At 33.8% G+C, this 18,736-nt stretch overlaps 1 protein-coding gene across 4 annotated transcripts in view; it reads right to left on the minus strand.

Annotated features, from left to right (window-relative positions):
- Nucleotides 1-1,002: 1,002 nt before the first annotated feature.
- Nucleotides 1,003-18,736, minus strand: part of LOC119070951 (zinc finger protein chinmo) — a 51,414-nt gene continuing 33,680 nt past the window's right edge. For 3 of the 4 annotated variants that reach the window (XM_037175506.1, XM_037175507.1, XM_037175504.1), the window contains exons 3-7: nt 3,571-4,165; nt 3,429-3,506; nt 3,172-3,310; nt 2,829-3,048; nt 1,003-2,138 (exon numbers count right to left, since the gene is read on the minus strand). In XM_037175506.1, the coding sequence (XP_037031401.1) occupies nt 1,918-2,138; nt 2,829-3,048; nt 3,172-3,310; nt 3,429-3,506; nt 3,571-4,165 (1,253 nt within the window). In that variant the 3' untranslated portion in view covers nt 1,003-1,917. The remainder of the gene's footprint in view (nt 2,139-2,828; nt 3,049-3,171; nt 3,311-3,428; nt 3,507-3,570; nt 4,166-18,736) is intronic. The other variant, XM_037175505.1, reaches the window with a different exon arrangement.

Raw genomic sequence — 18,736 nt, forward strand, 5'->3', positions numbered from 1 at the left:
GGTTGAAGGGTAACTATTGCGCGATTGGTTTTTTTTTCTTCGAATTATTTATCTATCGAATGGATTTCTTTCCGTATTTTGTCTAAAAAATATAATAAAATAATTTAACCTTCATCTGTTCTAATCGTAGTTTTACGCGATAATTTAATTGGCTTAACATTTAAAAAATTAAACAAACAAAAAAATCTATTGCAAATGACGAAATAAATCCAGTTTTACTGTCGATTTTTCTTCCATTCTTTTTGATGGTTTTAGGGATCATTTTCGATTATTTTTTTAAAAATAATTCTGCTTATCATTTGTAATTAAACAATTTAATTTTTTTATTTCTATTAAATAAGTAAACGAAAAAAAAGAAAATAATTTTTTAGTTTGTATTGGTAACTTCGTTTTGCTAGTACGGATTCATGTTTCATTTTCACATTCATCTTCTTCTCCCTCTTCTTCTTCTTCATTTTATTTCTCCTTCTTCCTCTTCCATTTTTATATTTCCATTCTGTTCCGAAATTTTGGTTTTACTGTTGGATATTTATTATTTGACCAACTGTCCAACTGGTTTTCAATTTTATTTTTTATAAAATCAATTTCTCAATCTTTAAGATAACTTTCAAATCATCGCATTCTAAGCGTAAATAATTAACAATTCTTTCAACTGTACAATAACATTTGAGATGCATGGCTGTTTGTTTTGTTTCATTTCTTTATTTAAATAATTGTAAAAAAGTTTAATTTTTTGGTTTTTGTTTAATAAATCTGATTTCTTTAACTGGTATACTGTATTTACTATGAGGCACCGGAAAAATCCAATTGGATTTTTTTTTTAATTATTATTTTCTTTAAATTATTAGTTAGTTTGTAGTTTTAAGTAGTTTAAGTTTTGTGGAAGCTTTGACGCAAAAGGAAACAAGATTTATTCAGTGAAATGTGAAGCAGGTAAACTTATCTTCGTCTGTTTTTTTTAATCTTTTTCTTTTGTTGTAAAAGAAACTTTCGTTTTCTTTGTAAAATATTTTCTTTTCTGTTTTTACTTTTTTTAAAATATTTTTTTTTACTTTAAAAATATACAAATTTTTACAAAAAATGATGCTCTAAGTTGCATTAAGCACACATTTTGTTTGTACATTTTTGGATTTTTCTTTATTTTCACTTTCAGTTTTTCATTTTTTTTACTTTTTTCATTTTTTAGTTGTTTTTCTTACTTTTTTCATTTTTATTTTTTTGTTTAGATTGAGGCAGGTACATGAGTTCACGTTTTTATTTTTAATGTTCAAATTAAACATTAAATTTCTTGTCTATTTTTTTCTTTAATTAAAATTAAAAACAAAAGAAAAAAATTATTTATTGCATTTTACGGTAAATTTTATAATTAAATTTAAATATAAAAATTTCTTGTTTTTCTTCATTTTTATTTTGTTTTTTTGTTTGTTTTCTTTCATTACTAATGACACTTGCGGTGAACAGGATAAGTTTTGCTTGTTGTATAACGGTAACTATTTGTTTTTTTCATCTATTTAAATGCATCTTGTTGATTGTATACAGAAATATATTTATTTAAAAAAAATGTATTTAAATGCAATACATTCTTCATTAGGAGCTGTGTTCTGTGATATTTATTTTTTGTATTTATCATCTCATTAACATCTCAAAGTTTATTGCACAATTTTCATTTATCAAAATTCACATATACTACTAAGGGTTCAATCCAATATAAATATTGGTTTTTGTGGGATAATCAACGCGAGAGACGAAAAAAATTAATTTTCCCCCCTCTGTTGTTGAAATATATAAGTTTTTGCTGAACATTCCATTTTGTAGTTCAAGCTAAACTAATGGCAGCGGTTGTGTTGGTATTGATGTTGTTGATGTTGATTTCTTTAAATTTTTGTTTACCTTTTTGTTGTCGTTAAAAATTCACTTTTAGGTCGCATGATTTTGACCAGCCGCTTGTAATTGATTTAAACCGATTTCATGTTTGTGTTCGCGAGCGATGTGTCGTCGAACCGTATTGTTTCTAGTAAATGTTCTGGCACAGAACGGGCATGGCACTCGTATACCTTGATGACGTTGTCGTATGTGAGCTCGTAAATTTGTTTCGTAGCCGTAGAGTCGGTCGCAGTATAGGCACTTTAACTTTTTTCCTGGAAACGCGAGAGAAAAACGAAACAGAGTTAGTTCGGTTTTACCATTTTCTGTCGTTCGTTGGCAATGAGGTTGGTGCGGCGGGTATTTAAATAGAAGAGGATTCATAGATTCTTGAGCTCTATCTTAACGCCTTACATAGATTTTAATACGAAAATACAGTAAGTCTTTAAACGGATGTTTCATTTGTTAACGACAGCAACATCAAAATAAGCAATGGAATCCGGCGAATACCTTCTAATATAGCAAAATGGATGTTCCAACTGAAGTAAAGGATTTTGATAGATCACAGTTTTGTTGGACCAATTGAAGTAATAGATCCGATACTTATTTAGAAGCTAAAGTGAGAGCGATTTTTGTATAACTGGTCCCGGTGTCACACGTAATTCAATTTTAGTTTTCATTCATGAATTTTTGACACATGACCCTTAGACCAGCTAAATTCACCTGGCTTTCACTCTCACTTAATGATCTATTGGTAATAGTCCTACCCTTGGCGAGTGATTAAGTTAACAATGAAACAAAAAATATTTCTGAAAAAACCCCGATTTTCCCACATTATCTGTAGGATCAATTTCTTCACAGACACTAAATGTTAACGAGATCTTTCTCTCAGGAAAACCAAAAAAAAAATCTCCGATACACCAACCCGATAATCTGAAAAAATGCCCGAAATATGCAACACTTACCATCGGCTGTATTAACTGTCCCTCCTTTGCTATTCAATTTAGTGGCGTTCCAAACGTTGAGCATATCGGCAGGTGCTATTGAAGCCGCAAGACCACCGGGTAAACCAGAGTCATTTTTAAAGCTGACCAATGATGTCGGCGTTGGCAGTCCAGAATTTGAGGTCGGTGGTTGTGTCGTGTATTCAACTTCCATTTTTATTCGCAAATCTTGAGCGCCACTCTGTAATAAAAAAACGGATTGGATGGTTAAGTGAAACGGTCTTTAGCATACGAGTGGAATATCGAGGCATTAGACAATGGCAAGAGTGACAATGAAAAAAGAGTGTAGTCAACTGGAACTTACATTTGAATTTTTGTTATCTTTAACGTCGTCATGTTCCTGTGCACTTCCACCGTTCCGTTCCGTTCGATCGTTCAATTCTGAGATTGTGTTTGTTCCGTTTCCAGCAGTTGTACTTGGTGGGCTGTGATTTTCATATCTACTAAAGAATGGAGAAGAAGACGTAAATTAAAATCTTTTTCGGTTAGTCCACGAAGAGCCACCATCGGCTGGATGTGAATCAATTGAATTCCATTACCAAAATAAGAATCTAACAATACCTTGATTGAGGTGAGGCTCTTTCTGTTTGCATTGTATCTGCTTCGGTGGGTGCCGTTGATGATGCACTACTGGCAGGTCTAGAAATAAATATTTTCCTCAATTCGAAGCAATTCAACGAAACGAAAGAAAAGCTCCACTCACCGATATCCCTTACTAACAGGACTTGCACTCTCGGCACTGCCCTTCGAACCGTCTCGCAGTACGCTTTGTCGCGATATTTCCTGTTCGGTGAACGGACTTCGTAGATGTCGTTTTCTGGCCGCATCGAACGTAATCGGTCGATACATCGGTGGTAGATACGGTGAAAAACCTCCAAGAGACGAACTGCTCGGATGCATTATCGAATCACATTCCTGTTTTAAACTTGTATGCGCTGTGTGCACTGGCGTCGATGGCGTCGAGCCGCCCGACAGGCTGTTACGCTGTTGCCGACGATTTAACGATGTGTCTAATTGAGTTTCGTGAGATTGAGACTGGGCCGCAGCCAATCGACCATGCTCGGTCGACAGACCTTTGACTTGTAGGTTTTCAGCTGCTTTCAGAAAACTATTTAGCGCTTCCTGCGATACATGCACTTCTCCTTTGTACATGAATTCCAACAAGGCCGACATATTTTCGGCTGACGTTGCTTCTAATATCACCACGCAGGAGCCGCTCGTCGGAGCCGTTTCGAATAATTCGGCGAAATTTTTCGAACATGCTGCTAGTATTAATTTATGAGCCTTGAAAACAGTTCCTGTAAAACGAAAAAAGAAACAGTTTTAATGATCGTGAGCCGTGCTGTAGTTCTACGATTTATTTATATGAAACGCAGCGCTATTTCCACATTCTTGCGTTCTTTTATTATCAACGAAAAATAAAAGTCCCACAGATAAAGACCCAACAACTTACGAAGTAAAAAAAAAAATTCAAAGCGCAACAACAACTATAAATACGCAGTTAACACGTGTAATAAGTATCAAGGCCATTCGAGTTGGCACTATGTTTAACCAATTTTTTTTAAATATATATTCCTCCATTCACACACCAATATAGATCCATCTGAAGTTACTTAGTAAAAATTGAAGTACATCATCTATATACCAACACCATCGCAACGGATGGTATATAATACAAAAAAAAAATTAATAGAATTTCGAATGCTTGTTTTGCAATACCATTTTCGGTTATTAAAATTGATTTGACGAGTTAATTTCCCGATGACAAATTCAATTCATCGTAAGAAAAACATTAGTTTTTGTTCGATGCTTATGTTGAACAACTAAATGCAAGATATAGAACCAATTGAATGAAGAAAAAACAAACTTTTGAAAGCCATAAATATGAAGGTGAGTAGAAGGGATTGGGAGAGACAGTTGATTTAAATTTTTGATGTTCTAACTTTACAGTAAGACTTCCTGATCATTCACATTTTAGTTGTGTTCTTTTCGTATTCGTCGGAACAGTAATGGGAAAGAAAATTTAAGTTGCAATTAAATCGCTTTCTCGACTTATGCAAGATGAATGGAATTTAATTAAACAGTGAACTTAACTATAATTTTTGGATATAGTTACTGATCTTGGAGCCCTAATCAAGTCTTCACAATTTTTGTATTATCAACTGCACCGTTTAGTGTAGCGGAATCCGCGTCACCTACGGCTACAGAGAGAGTGTTGGAGAACTGATTGTGGTTGATTTCCTGATAGGTAATGGTTATGATTCTGATAGAAAAAAAAGTTCAGGTACAAAGAATTGGTTCCATGGATGTGAGGGAAGCTGGTGGAAACTCATTGAAGTTCAGAAATTATGACTTTTGTAAGTCTTTCAAATAAATTTTCAAATTGTTGCTACATGTAGAGTTCATTCAACGGCACCGTGATCCTAGGCTGCACTGATTTTTTAATTAGAAATGTGAGTGAACTTTACTTAACGACCGCCAAACTTTACCTCATGTTTTTGAGTAAAATACATACGTCACTTGGCATTGGACAAATGATGGAATTGGTACCTCTTGCGTGAAGTTTAAAGTTCATACAACAAGTGTCATTTACATCTTTTGCCCTATTGTTCCATTGATATTATCACTAAGAGTAAAGGAAAATTGATAGGCCCATAACCTGATAGCGGAAATGACACACTTTTGTTAAGTGATAACGCATGCTTTAATTAAACAGAAACTAATTTGGAGTTTACAGTAAAAACACCTGAAAAAAAACGTAAGATAGTAACAGATGTTTCTCCTTGAATTCGATACGAAAAAGTTCAAGTTGTTTGTCTATGTAATACGCATTTCTAATGGGGACCATACATGAATCGGCGTTAGTATACTCTTACAACAGACGTTTATGCTAAAGAAAATTTAACAGCAGACATTACTCATTGACTCTTTGCATGCAAAAAAATAGAAGGAAATTTCCACTTAAGTAGAACATAATTATCTAATGCCAAAAATAATTCAGTGAAACAACAACAAAAAATTGCAATCGAATGAATCTGGTCGATTCTTTGTATAGAAGCAGAAAAAATCAAATAATGTTCATGTGGAAATAAAAAAAAAAAAACCTAATGCGCATTTCTCATTTTTATTTTTTTTTATTTTGTATTAGTGCTGCGCGGAATGGCGCTTGCAACTTATATATACAATATTTTGGTGTTTACCAATTTTTATGTTACGTAATCATATCAATATATCACAATACAAACAGTTTTAATGATAAAAAAAATAAAAGTTTGGTCTTGTTACTGGTTTAGTGTGTCATAGGTGTAAAAAAGACCATGAATTATGTTTTGATATCAGATAAACACTTGGGCTGTTACATTAATCAAAAAAAAAAATAGAGTACATGTAGCCTTTTAGATGGAGCTAGTCATCTTTCAGCGACAAGAACAACCAATGGCTCTAGTTAGTGTCAACATCAAATTGAGTTTAAAAGTAATGAAGTAGAAGATTTTGTACCAAACTCGTCACAACAACTGAACAACTGATGTAATAGATTTAATGACTTTTACGTATATAAATCATACAATAAATCAAGAAACCCAGGAAAACATTAGGACTACAGACCAGACTCATCCCAGAAATTCTCTCGAGGCAACTCTCACGTTAAATAGATAAGTTCCTCCGATATTCCATCAACAACCGATACTATTTGGAGAGATTCTTTTTAAAAACAGTCTACCGAAATCGGACCCATTTTCAGTGGACTTTTTTTTGTGTGCCTTGAAAGTATTGTACCATAGAAGCAAAAACCACTTAAAAACTCTCGATGCTTATGTAGCCACACAAGTTCGCCAAAATAGGCAAATATTTTCCCATTTTTCAATTGTCCATATCTCATAGTAGATGAAATTTAAACCAAATGAACACTATTTGCCCTAAAAGTAATTTTTGTGAAAGTACTTTTGGCTTCTAGCACGGATTATTTAGCATTTTCCCATACTTCCTCGAAGTTTTGCACATTTTCCTAGATTTTCCAATTTTTTCCTAAGAAAATTTAGAAAAATATTGGAAAATTCAGGAAAATGTGAGAAAGTTCAGGAAAATATTGGAAAATTTAGGAGAAGATAGCCAAGAGATGACAATTTTTTCCTAAAAAACAGTCCATCGCTTCTAGGGTCCAAAACTAGGCACTTATAAAAAAAGCCCACTAGAAATTGAGTCCAATTTCGGTAGGCCGTTTTTTTCTCGAAATAATCCCTCTTGCTGCTAAAACTCTTCATCTCAGAAACGTATGTGCATAGAATGCGTATGACATACTAAAAAACAATTCTAGACGAACTTCTTCAATTAAATCGATATGATCCACCGATTCTACGAACTACGCATTTAAATTCATCAAATCGAAATGATCATATTGGTAATCTAATGTGATGACGTGATTAGCCATTTGGATATTCGCAGTTACAAGATTCGGATATTCGGAGTCCGAAAGAATATTCCTATTCATATTAACCTTGCACTTTTCGTCTGAATTCAGACTGAAGCTTTCAAGCTCATACGGCTTAAAAAATTTGAATTTCATGCGTGACTCAGTTATACAACCGGTGTTAAAACTTTTCAAATTATCCTTATCTTTATTGCACATGCATGCATTTAAAATTCCACGTAATCTGCCGAAACAGAACAAAAAAAAACCGTGCCCAGCAAAGCTTAAAAAAATAAAACGAAAACAAAATGATATTCCTCCATCCATCCAAAAGTATATTTACAATAAAATTGTTTTTTTTATTTATTTTTTATTTGCCTCATTACACAACGAACTGCAGTGTGTGTACACCATCGTCATCGTCATTGTGAATATATATCAATTTGTATAAATACACAAAAAAAAGAACAACAACGCAAATAACCGACCGAAAAAAAAACACTCCGAACAATATATCTATCCATCTAATATGAGTGTGACACAGTTTTTCAAAATTTCGTTTGAAAAAAAATTAGGTCACCTTCTGAAATTGCATCAAATACAAACAAAATGGAATTATATTTGTCATATGTTGCAACTTGGAAAAAAAATTATATAAAAAGAAATATGAACACGAAAATTTTTGGTGAGGCTTTCAACAATGTGTTGGAGAATGTTTACATAAAATAAATACTTAAAAAAATCTATCGTCGAACTCCAACACATCCACCGAAACTTTTGGCTTATCTATCACGAGGCATTTGTGTTGTTTTGTGTAGGAAAAAAAAACTTCAGTTAAATTAACTAAGTAAATATCGTAGATTAATTACTGTCTGAAATTATACCACTCTTCGTACGTGCACGAGCACATATACAGTGTTAAAATTCCACTCTTTTTATTTCTCGTTGGGTGAAGTATTTTGCCATTGCAACGCGTTATATTTTTGTCTTATTATTATTTTGGTTGAACAAACAAACAAGATAATGAACACGTCCTAATACAAATTCGATAAGACGGTTTACCCAATGATGAGAGAAAAAAATAATATTAAACCGAAAAAAATTGGGTCAAGTTGTGCATTGCGTTTATTCACACATCCACATTATACACATACGAGATAATAGAATTTTTTTTTCGGTATTTTTTTTAGAACGCAACAGGAACACACGAAACAAATATTTTTCTTTTATAAATTTCAATTTATTTACTTTAGGAACCATATGCCAAATAGATACGTAAGGAAATAAATTAAGACAAATAAGTTTTTTTGTCGGAGAGTTTTTACAGGTTGTCGAATAGTGTAAGATGGGAAAACAAATGCAACAAATTTTCGTCTTGTTGTTATCGGTTTCTTATTTTCAAAATTCAAATTATATTTTTTTGAGTATCTGTTTGCCTTGTGAATTAATTGGATTCAATAGAACCGGAAAAGAATGGAGGTGCGAGCTAGATTCGAAGTTTTTGACGTGTCGGAAAATTTTAACTTTTTCTTAGCATCTTTAAAAATGACTGACTCTCTTACATCTTGAGAGCTTAGAGGACAAGATAGGTTTCAGTTAAACCCAACCACATTCGTATCACAATTGGCTACAGTTGTTTTTCAGCTGGATGCTGGATCATTCGCGCAACTCACTCCCTTATACATGATCGTATACGAGGCTCAACAGTCACACGCTTGATAGTGGTAAAATCGTACAAGCAAACACGTATAAGACATTGAAGTTAAGTCGACCAGCTGAAAAACCTTGCCTGAAACGACACCGAAGAACTTTGATTCATACATGAAAAACAAATCCCATACCAAATACATTGGACAATTATTCCGATAGTTACTTGCACTAGGCACCCAATTACTATGTGCTCATCTGTTATTAACAACGAGAGCAGAAATACACAATTTGAGCCAATGATGTGTTATTATAGCAAAGGTACGTTTTAACCAATGAAGTAAAAGATTCTCAATCACACATAAAGAAAAAGATTGAACAATTGAAGTAACAGATTATTGTACTTTACTATTGCCGTTACTTTTAAAGGTTATGTGAGCAATTCTATACTTAAATGTCAATAAATTACAGACATTCGTTAAATTGGTGTTATTGTAAGTACTCACCAGTTTTATGAATACATTTCATTCGGTAGGGATGACATAAGAACTATAACAACTACGAACGGCTGCACCACTATTTTTAGTTAAATACCAATAGTGGTGCAGTAGTTGTAATTCTCATATTTTTTGGAAAACTTTTTCCCATCTTCTCTTGGATTTTACAACATTTTTTTAGTTTTTCCTTAATTCTCACAAAAAACATATTTGGGAATATTTGGAAAAATGCAGGAAAATTCGGAACAATCTATAGTCATGAACACCTAAACGTTCCGTCGTGTTATCAACGTCAATTACACTAATAAAAATAAGAGATTCTTACCAACACATGTTCATGACTGTATGGAGCTCTAAGTTCATCAATGTCGTTAATGAAGACGTCCTGCCGAGAATCAAGGAAAATACCGAGAAAAGTTTTCGTCGCATCAAACGAGTCATCATTTAATATATTTCTATGAAAAATGTTCATGAAATTTCTCATACATTTTATGGGTATCTATGACAACTTTATAGTCATCGTACAAATTGTTCGACGCAATGGTAACATAATTTTCCACTTGAAGTAACATGTGAATCTATGCGAAGAAACAAAAAAAAGTAGTCATAACCGGCATATGAATACCAAATTTCACACTCTTGAGATTAACGTGATGCTCAAACGAATCGAAGGCATTTTCCACCATATCAAACATTTTGTCAAATGTATGTAAATAGGCGAGAGTGATGACGATGTGATGGAAAACAATGTTTTACCGAAGAGAAAAAAAAAGTTTTTTTTTTATTCATATGCCCGCAAATGGCAAAGTTCCCTACCCATTCGAAATTGAGATGGGTAACCGATTTCAATTCTCAGTGCTGGGAAGGTATGCGAAAAATGTGCGCACCTTTTGTCGATATTTAGGAATGCCATCGACGATCCCTTCAGTCGGATACGGATGGTACAAATTTGGACAAAAATTATGAAGATGATGGATAAAAGGAACATTTTCAATTTCACAGTCAGTTATAACGAGAGTTATATCCATGAAGTGTGGCACACAAGGACCTTGAACAGCATGAATCGAAATCAAAGAAACGGATTCATGAAAGAGACGGTATCCAGGGATTTGAACTTGTTGCCTGGATACACCCGTTCCCAATTCGGTTGTATATGTTCAGAGACATCATGTACGCATAATATTGAAGAAAGAAAACCATCCCTACGCCAATTTTCAATAGAAAGCACCCACAAAAATCTGAATGTTCGTCTAACAGAAGAATTTTGTGTTGATGTTGTTGTTGTTGTTGTTGTTGTCGAAAGCTTGGGCTTAGTCGACGCAAACTGTGCCAAAAACTTTTCGTTCGCATTTTTTATTCTAATAAAAATAATCTGGAAAACGGAATGAAGATGTTACGATTGTTTAGAAGGTTACCGGGGGAGGATGATCGGTATAACAAACATAAAAATGCTCTAAGACTTTTCAACATTTTCTTCTCTTCTCTGTTTCTAGCTGGTGAATGCTGTACACAGTGTACATAAATCATATCGGTAAAACATTCGCAGTTCGGAGAGACGTTAGATCGCTTACGAAATTCGCATTCCTTTTCTGTAACGTTCGTCTTCATACTACATAATGTTTGTTGAATGTTATGTATTATATCCATCAAACCACCACATCGCCATCATCGTCGTCATCATCATCATGAACATCATGTATATCGTATATACTCCAATTGATGTATTTTGTTTACGAGAAAATGTTCATTTTATTTCGAGTTGTTTGTTCTGGGAAAATGTGGACGATGTCGGGGGTGTGGGTGTTTACGACTGATAATGTGACATAAGGGAGTCTTGGAGATTTATGTATATGAAAATACATCTGGTTGGGATATTTGTTAAGTTGTGTCATGCTGGTAATAATTTTTTTTCTCTCGTCCTTTCTTGAATTCCATAAGCTGGAATTATAAAGTAAGAAGATTTGTTTTGATCTACTTGTTTCGAATCAATTTTTATCGCACGAAAGTTGCTACTTGAAAGGGAATCAAATGTGCAGCAACAACAACATTAAGGCTATGCGGAACCATAAGACTTCAAACTGTAGAATTTCTCATTCTCAGGGGTAATTGGTGTAATGAGTCTGAAGGAATTACAGAGGAACCGCAGTATTAACATGGTCGAGATACAGTTGAAGTATATACCTCACATCATCATAAACTGTGAACTGTTGCCTTGGGAACGCCTAATGGTACCGTTAAGTGTATATTTTCTGAGTAAATTTGGAAAATTTGAAGAATGAACATTGTGAAGTCCCTGATTGAACTTCACATTTTCCGGAATTTTTCTACATTTTCCCAAAAACATTTTTTGGAAAAATTCAAGAAAATATGGAAAAATGTTTTTCCAAAAATAATTCCTGAAAAGATTTCTTATCGAATCTGTTGAAAATGTTCAGATCTAAAGAAGTACTAGATTCGATAATTAGTGAGTTGTTTGTTGTCGCTGACAAACGAAAGAGTCTCTTCATTCCGTACACGCACTATTCAAACGATCCTGTTTGAAGTATTTGTATGAGAAACACTTAGTGATTGAAATTATATCAGTTTCACATTCATCAAAGCATACTGCAAAGACGGGACAATGATTATACGTCTTTGACTCATCTTTCTAACGCAATTCAATTTAAATGAACTTAAAGGAAAAAAGAAATTGGAGAGAAAACTTTGACGTAACAAATAAAATGAAAATGAAAGTCCATCAAAGTTATCACTCTCTCATCCTACTGTCGTATCGGATGATATAAACGTTGAACATGGTACCGAAAAAAAAAAACACAATCGAATTATTCAATAGAGATATTCTTATTTGTCTACCCAAAGTCTGGGACTTTTGTCGCATGTTGATGTTTAAAAAAAAATCCTTTATTCTTTCCTTATCGCCCCATATACAGCGAGCAAAAAAACCTCAATTCGGTTATATTACTTTTGGTATTTTGATTCAACATTTTCATATACGAAATGGGTCTATAATGCTTCATCTATTTGTTATTTACAATTTGACGAGTACCTTATGTTCGGCTTCATATTTTGCCATCTCCATAGCACAATGTCGTACACACTCTCTTTGTAAAAAGACAAACTTTCCAGCATCCGTTATTGGTGCCGGTATAATATTAGATTGGATGCGAAAATAATTTTTCATTCGAAAAGTGTCTTTCGAAAAAAAAATTCAATTTTTATAAAAACCAAATGAAAGGCGGAAATGTTTGCGAGGAAAAATAAAACCATAAAATTTTGTGTCGAATATTATGAAGTCAAAAATGGGATATATGGCTGGGAGGGAGCGGGTGAAGAAATTGCGGAAAATGTTATGAGCGATTGTGTGGTTAAACTTTTCTGTTTGTTTGTTGGGTGTTGTGAAGTGGACAATTGTCGAATTTTAATGTCATGTTAAGGCCCGTCATTGGTTTTTGTTTTTGCATCGAGTAAAAAGTGTTTAGTGTTCAAATATGCCTTGGCGACCTAAAGAGACTATTCCCGAATACAATGGAAAGTATCAGAGGTGAGCTTCTTTGAATTTTTTCGGTGAATTTTTGTGATAAATTTTTGCATACATTTTCGGGAAACTGTCCTGTCATTTCCCAATGACGGGCCTTAATAATCAGAATTGGATTGTCTGGAACGATACACAGAGAGATTTTCAAATTTTGATGAGAGGAAATTGCACGTCTATTACCCATGTACATCATCATTTTTGCTGATTTAAAAGACTCTTCTCTCTTCAGTCTATTAGGTGCACAGCTCGCGTCGAGAGCAACTCTTACTTTTATAGGATTCATTTACAAATTACGTAAAAAAAGCGTGAAATAGTCCACAAAGCAAGAACTAGTCATCTGTTAGCGACTACAAAGACCAACATAAGTGATGAAAGCTGGCTATTGTCAAGTTATATAGCAGAATGATAGGTAAGATGTATGTCTGTCTCCAGGTGAAGTAAAAGATTTTACAAAAAATATGTCGTACAAAAGAAGTAACAGATTGAATGACACTACCTTCATTTCGTCTGGCGTCCGTGAGTTAAGTTTTGTAGATAGAAAAATTTCTTAACATACAATTCAAGGACACAAAGGGATAACCATCGCTTCCAGTTAATTACATCATCTTGCAAAATGGCAACATCAACTGAAGACAGGATTTGTCCGGAAATATTGTGTCTCATCGGGTATCAGACAAAAAGTAATTTTATTTGACCTGCTGGCATCTTTGTGTCCATAAAAACTCGAAAAGTAGTGACGAAGTCATAAAAATGCCGTAAATAACAGACAGCGGAAAAGCCAGTACTTTCGTCCGATTCAAACTTGAACTTGAATGGAATATATCGGAACGCCGAGCCAGAGAGGAAAAAAAATCGAGGAAAAGAAAATTAATTGCCCATCGTAAACCCAACAAAACTTTCGCATAAACAACGCTCAGATTAAGATGATATCTTTGTGTTTGTGTTCGCTTGCATAATTATTCCCGAAACAAATTGACTGAATATAAGAACCAGATTAAACTCACATCCAAAGTACCATTACCTAACCCACGTCGTGTATTATAACGATAGAGATATGATTCGAACGATAAAACGAAAACAAACTTTGAAAATCCCGGAAAATGAAGCAAAATTGAAATTACATGTATGATGCTTGGAGGCCTTATTGTCGGAAGAGGAAAAAAATCATATCAAAACCGTATACACCGTGTGTGTGATGTGAGTATAGTATGTGAGTATGGGATTGAATGTAAAGAGGAACGGCGTATATTTGCACCGAAAAACACTCGGCGTCTCATAAGTCTATTCCATAAAATTTTGGATCATCCATTTAAACACAACATCCCCTTTTCTCGCCCACATACACAAGTTTCTATGTGGAAATCTGTACATATCGCTCACATGTATTACATGGATGTTGTACAATGATCAGACCGGATTGTGTGACTGAAGTTTCTTATCAAGATTCCACATGTATTTCGCATTTCCTTTACATCATTGGCCCACCCCAACGACACAACAAAACTCTTTAATATGATTTTCTAGCGGAATTTTCTGTGTGCGGGTTAGATAATAGAAAATTGACGTAAATATTGTTTGAAGTGTTTTTGATATATTTTTGGGCTGTTGTTTGCTGCATCCTACTCACTCTCTTCGCGTTTTTTAATCTGTCGATTTAATTTCGCCTAGAATTTATCCTTCCATCCTATATCTTTCTCTCCCCGGTATAACATCCGGAAAATGTGCGAAACTTGAAAATTGTTCGTTTGCAGGCATAAACCATAAATGTGTACACTGTGGCACGGCGATATCATAGATATTAACATGTCGCACACACATCATTAAAAAGCAGGGATTTCCATTCAAAATACTAATTAAAATGCTGGCGGTTTGGAAGGTGACAAAAGGATTTAATTTCATAATTAAAACGTGCGTGAATTCGCTTGTGCGACAAAACACAATGTCAACCTAGAGATAGAACAATTTTCGAGTGTGTAAAATTGGTTTATTAATATTTTTATGACTGTGCACTTTCTGAATTAGACTCGTATATGTATACGCACCGTATCGTATGTATACACAGTGAGCCACTTAAGGTTAATCCTTCGAATCGTTTCGAATTACAATTTTTCCCAAGTCACTGTTTTGATTCGAGGTTTACCCATTTCACCTAAAAACACACATATTTTATGGATATAATACTAAGCGAAAAAAAAAGCACCGCACACACAAACTTATATATATGTACGAGCGGTGTTTGTTGCGAATATCCATCTATAATGTACTCCCGCCGCCAGCACCATATATATACGTATATATACGCACCAGCATTTCAGATATACGTAAAAATCATGTATGCCGTTTTTATTATGTATACACACAAAATATTTGGAGTTTTTCTTCATCTTTTCTTGTCTTTTTTTGTGTTCATTTTCTTTTGTGTGTACAATTTTCTTGAGAAGGTCCGGGAAAAAAATAGGGACAAATCAGTAAAGTCATAAAATAAATGGATTATCGCGCGACATAGTAACCTTTTTCTTCGTTCGCTTTTTTTTCTTCATTGAATTTTTGGGGATTAATAAGAAAAATAAACAAAAGTAAAAGGAAAACTTCGTTCGTTTGACTTTTCTTCTTTGGGCCAAACATTTTTTTTTTCTCCTTTCTCTTTCCTTGGAATTCGTTTTGTATACATTCCGAAATCATATGACGGGAGGCTTTTCTTCGACTTTGCTTTTGGTGGTGCGATGTTTTTGGTTACATTTTTCGTTACCAACCGAGAGAATGTCTTTTTTTTTCGGGGGGCTATAAAACCATCATTGATAAATCAACGACAAATATTATTTTGTCTTTTGTGTTTATGGGTGGGTTTTCTCGGTCGAAGGGAAAATTCGTGCGTTGGGTTATTTTTCGGGATTGGGGATATATGTATGTGGTACTGTGGTACACTCAATACATTACATGTGATCCATTCCATAATAGAGTAAAACGTATTATGTGGGTTGGGGAGGATGTGCGGGTGGTGGCATGAATTAAGTGAGGGATTTCAGGTTTTTGTTATTATTTAGTCGTCTACATATCATATTGTATATGTACACAAGGTTTTCGGATCTAGAGGGTTTCAGTGTTTAGTCTAGCATTCGTCTAGACTTTATTGTAGATGGATAAATATGGAGATGAATGTTTGACATACTCATTCATCTTTGAATTATTACGCTGTCACATCCACTCAAGTGTCTAATGAATTAAAAAAGAAACGAAACTTGAATGGAAAGACATCTCAATTGATATTTGAGTCAAATAAAAATTGTTTAGAAATAGACCGTCATTGTTGACCATTGCAGATTTTGTGTTGAAAAAGACACAAAACAATTGAAAAATACCAAAGTATATTTGAAGAGTCACCGATATGACATACAAAATTATTTACACTTTAAAGGGACGAAAACTTTTCGGGAATGCGAAGGGTAGGTTGGTTGACTCAACGCCAAAAACCGATACGTTCTAATGAGAAAATATATTTCCGTTCTGTTCATTGCTCGATGCTTCGGGCGAGGATCTTAAAATTGAAAATGTTATAACAGTTTCCGTTATTACAGCACATGTAACAAGACTGAGTGGTAGCAGTTGTATAACATGGATGAGTACAATTCTTAGAACAATATATTCGATCCCATAGTGCACACTCATAAATTTACATAGACGGCACCCGCACCATACACCACCCATTTTACTGAAAAAATTGTTTGGCGTTTTAAGGAGTGAAGAGAAAGTTCGAATTTATAAGGAACGAAGATTATGGAGTGAGTGGGAGAGTTTTAGAACGGTTAATGGGATTATTAGAGTCCTTGACTAAATATGACTGAATCTTATGGAATTAGATGGACTAAGTCTAGTCTATTTAGAAAAAGAAAGAACCCCTCGTCTAAAACGCTGTGTTGGAAAAAGTAAGATCACAGTGAACTTTTGTGTTTTTTTTTCGAAATCCGAAAGTTTTTAGACAGTTGAGAAATTTGGGAGCCTAGGACTGGGATAAAACACTAATTTTTAGATCTAGACCTAGTAACGTTCAAAATAGTGTTTATTTCTTCGGAAATTCTGAAGATTCCGAAAAATTCGGAGATAGTCTTAAAATCAGATTTTTTTCGGAATTTTTCAGAATTATTTAGACTTTTTCGGGCTTTTTAGAAATAAAATCCTCAACGCCCTGGTTCAAAATGAACTTAAAATTGAAGAATCTGCCAGAAAACGCTAGCCAGATCCGATCATTTATTTTGTCTTTGTAAATATTACACTAAAGATGCTACAGTACAATCTGTGTTTACCGATTGTTTCCGTCTCGCATATACACATACGCAGCTCGACAAACACAAATGTTAAAATATCGACCAGGTGAAGCAAAACCAGCTGTTTCTGGTTGTTTCCATGAAAATTATTTTAGGACTGTTTAAAGAGCTCAAACTACCAATCAAACGCTGCTGCAACCTCGAACACACAAATTTCTGAATTTATTTCCTTAGGGTTAGCATTGATTAGCATTGTAACTGTTCTGAAGTTAATTCTTAATTTTTCTCGCTTATTAAATGAAATTTAGGAAATTTATGCTAATTTTTCCAATAAAAATCTGTAAAACATTTCCGGTAACTCAACATTATTTACGAATGGCATAATTAACGTCACACACAATCCTGCGTTAATATCAATGGCATATCTAGAGGAAACGTAAACATATGCGCGATCAATTAAACACCGAAGACAAAAAAATAAATCAGTCTCTCAAATCCGATAGACATGACCTTCCAATGCCTTCAAGGGCCTCCGTGTATCAATTGTTTATTACATTGAAAAGGTTTAAGTGGAATAACTTGGTGTTTTTTTCAGGTCTTCTCATTCAAAGTTTCGAACCTATGCGGTTGGTTATATACACACATTATGTATGTTGTATACAGAAAATCCATACAGTTTTAATGATCACAGCCTTCACGCATTTCAACAATCGTTTGGTATGGACATTTATATTTCCTATTCGAGAAAAATTAAAAATTTATTTCCCATTCACCAGCTAATTAGCTAGGGCCATATCAAAAACTTTTTCAATGAATTGAAATTTAGAAGAAAAAAATTGTTCATTTCGGTATAATTATATGAATTTAAACATTGTACACCATCATAAACCGATACATCAAATTGAACACGGACATTAGATCGAAATAAAAAATATGATGAAGAAGACACCCGATTCGGTATTATCGGATCGATAAATTTAAAATTAAACTCTTCTCTTACTGTATTCGATTTTATGTACATTATTCGTAGATATTTGTTCAAATCGTCGAAAATCTAAATAAATTACCCTCTAGAAATATATATATATATCGTGACCCTTTGCTGCTTGAATTATATATACGTACAATGTACAAACGTTGAGTCGATATATGTACATAGAGCATATACAATATTTAAATTGACATTAGGCCATATATATATAACCATCCGTAGCGAATGTATTGAAAATGAATCGATAGATTATGTCCACACAAACCGTTGTTTGTCTTTTCGTATGTGATTCCAGGAAAAAAAGAGTCCAAATAGCACACCCATTTATACACATCCCTATTGCTTCTCTTTTTGAAATAATTTCTTTCGAATTTTTTTTTTGCTATCGGAAAAATGGACGAATAACAAAAATTGAACATTTTTCACAAAAGAGCCAATCATTCCGTTTTTTGTGCTGCTTTCCCCTTTTTTTTTATAAAACACTCACCCAACGGTCAATTTGTCTTTTTTTTAAATGTGTATTGGCTTT

This window comes from Bradysia coprophila (assembly GCF_014529535.1).
Source record: "Bradysia coprophila strain Holo2 chromosome IV unlocalized genomic scaffold, BU_Bcop_v1 contig_106, whole genome shotgun sequence".
NCBI classification, from domain to species: Eukaryota; Metazoa; Arthropoda; class Insecta; order Diptera; family Sciaridae; genus Bradysia; species Bradysia coprophila.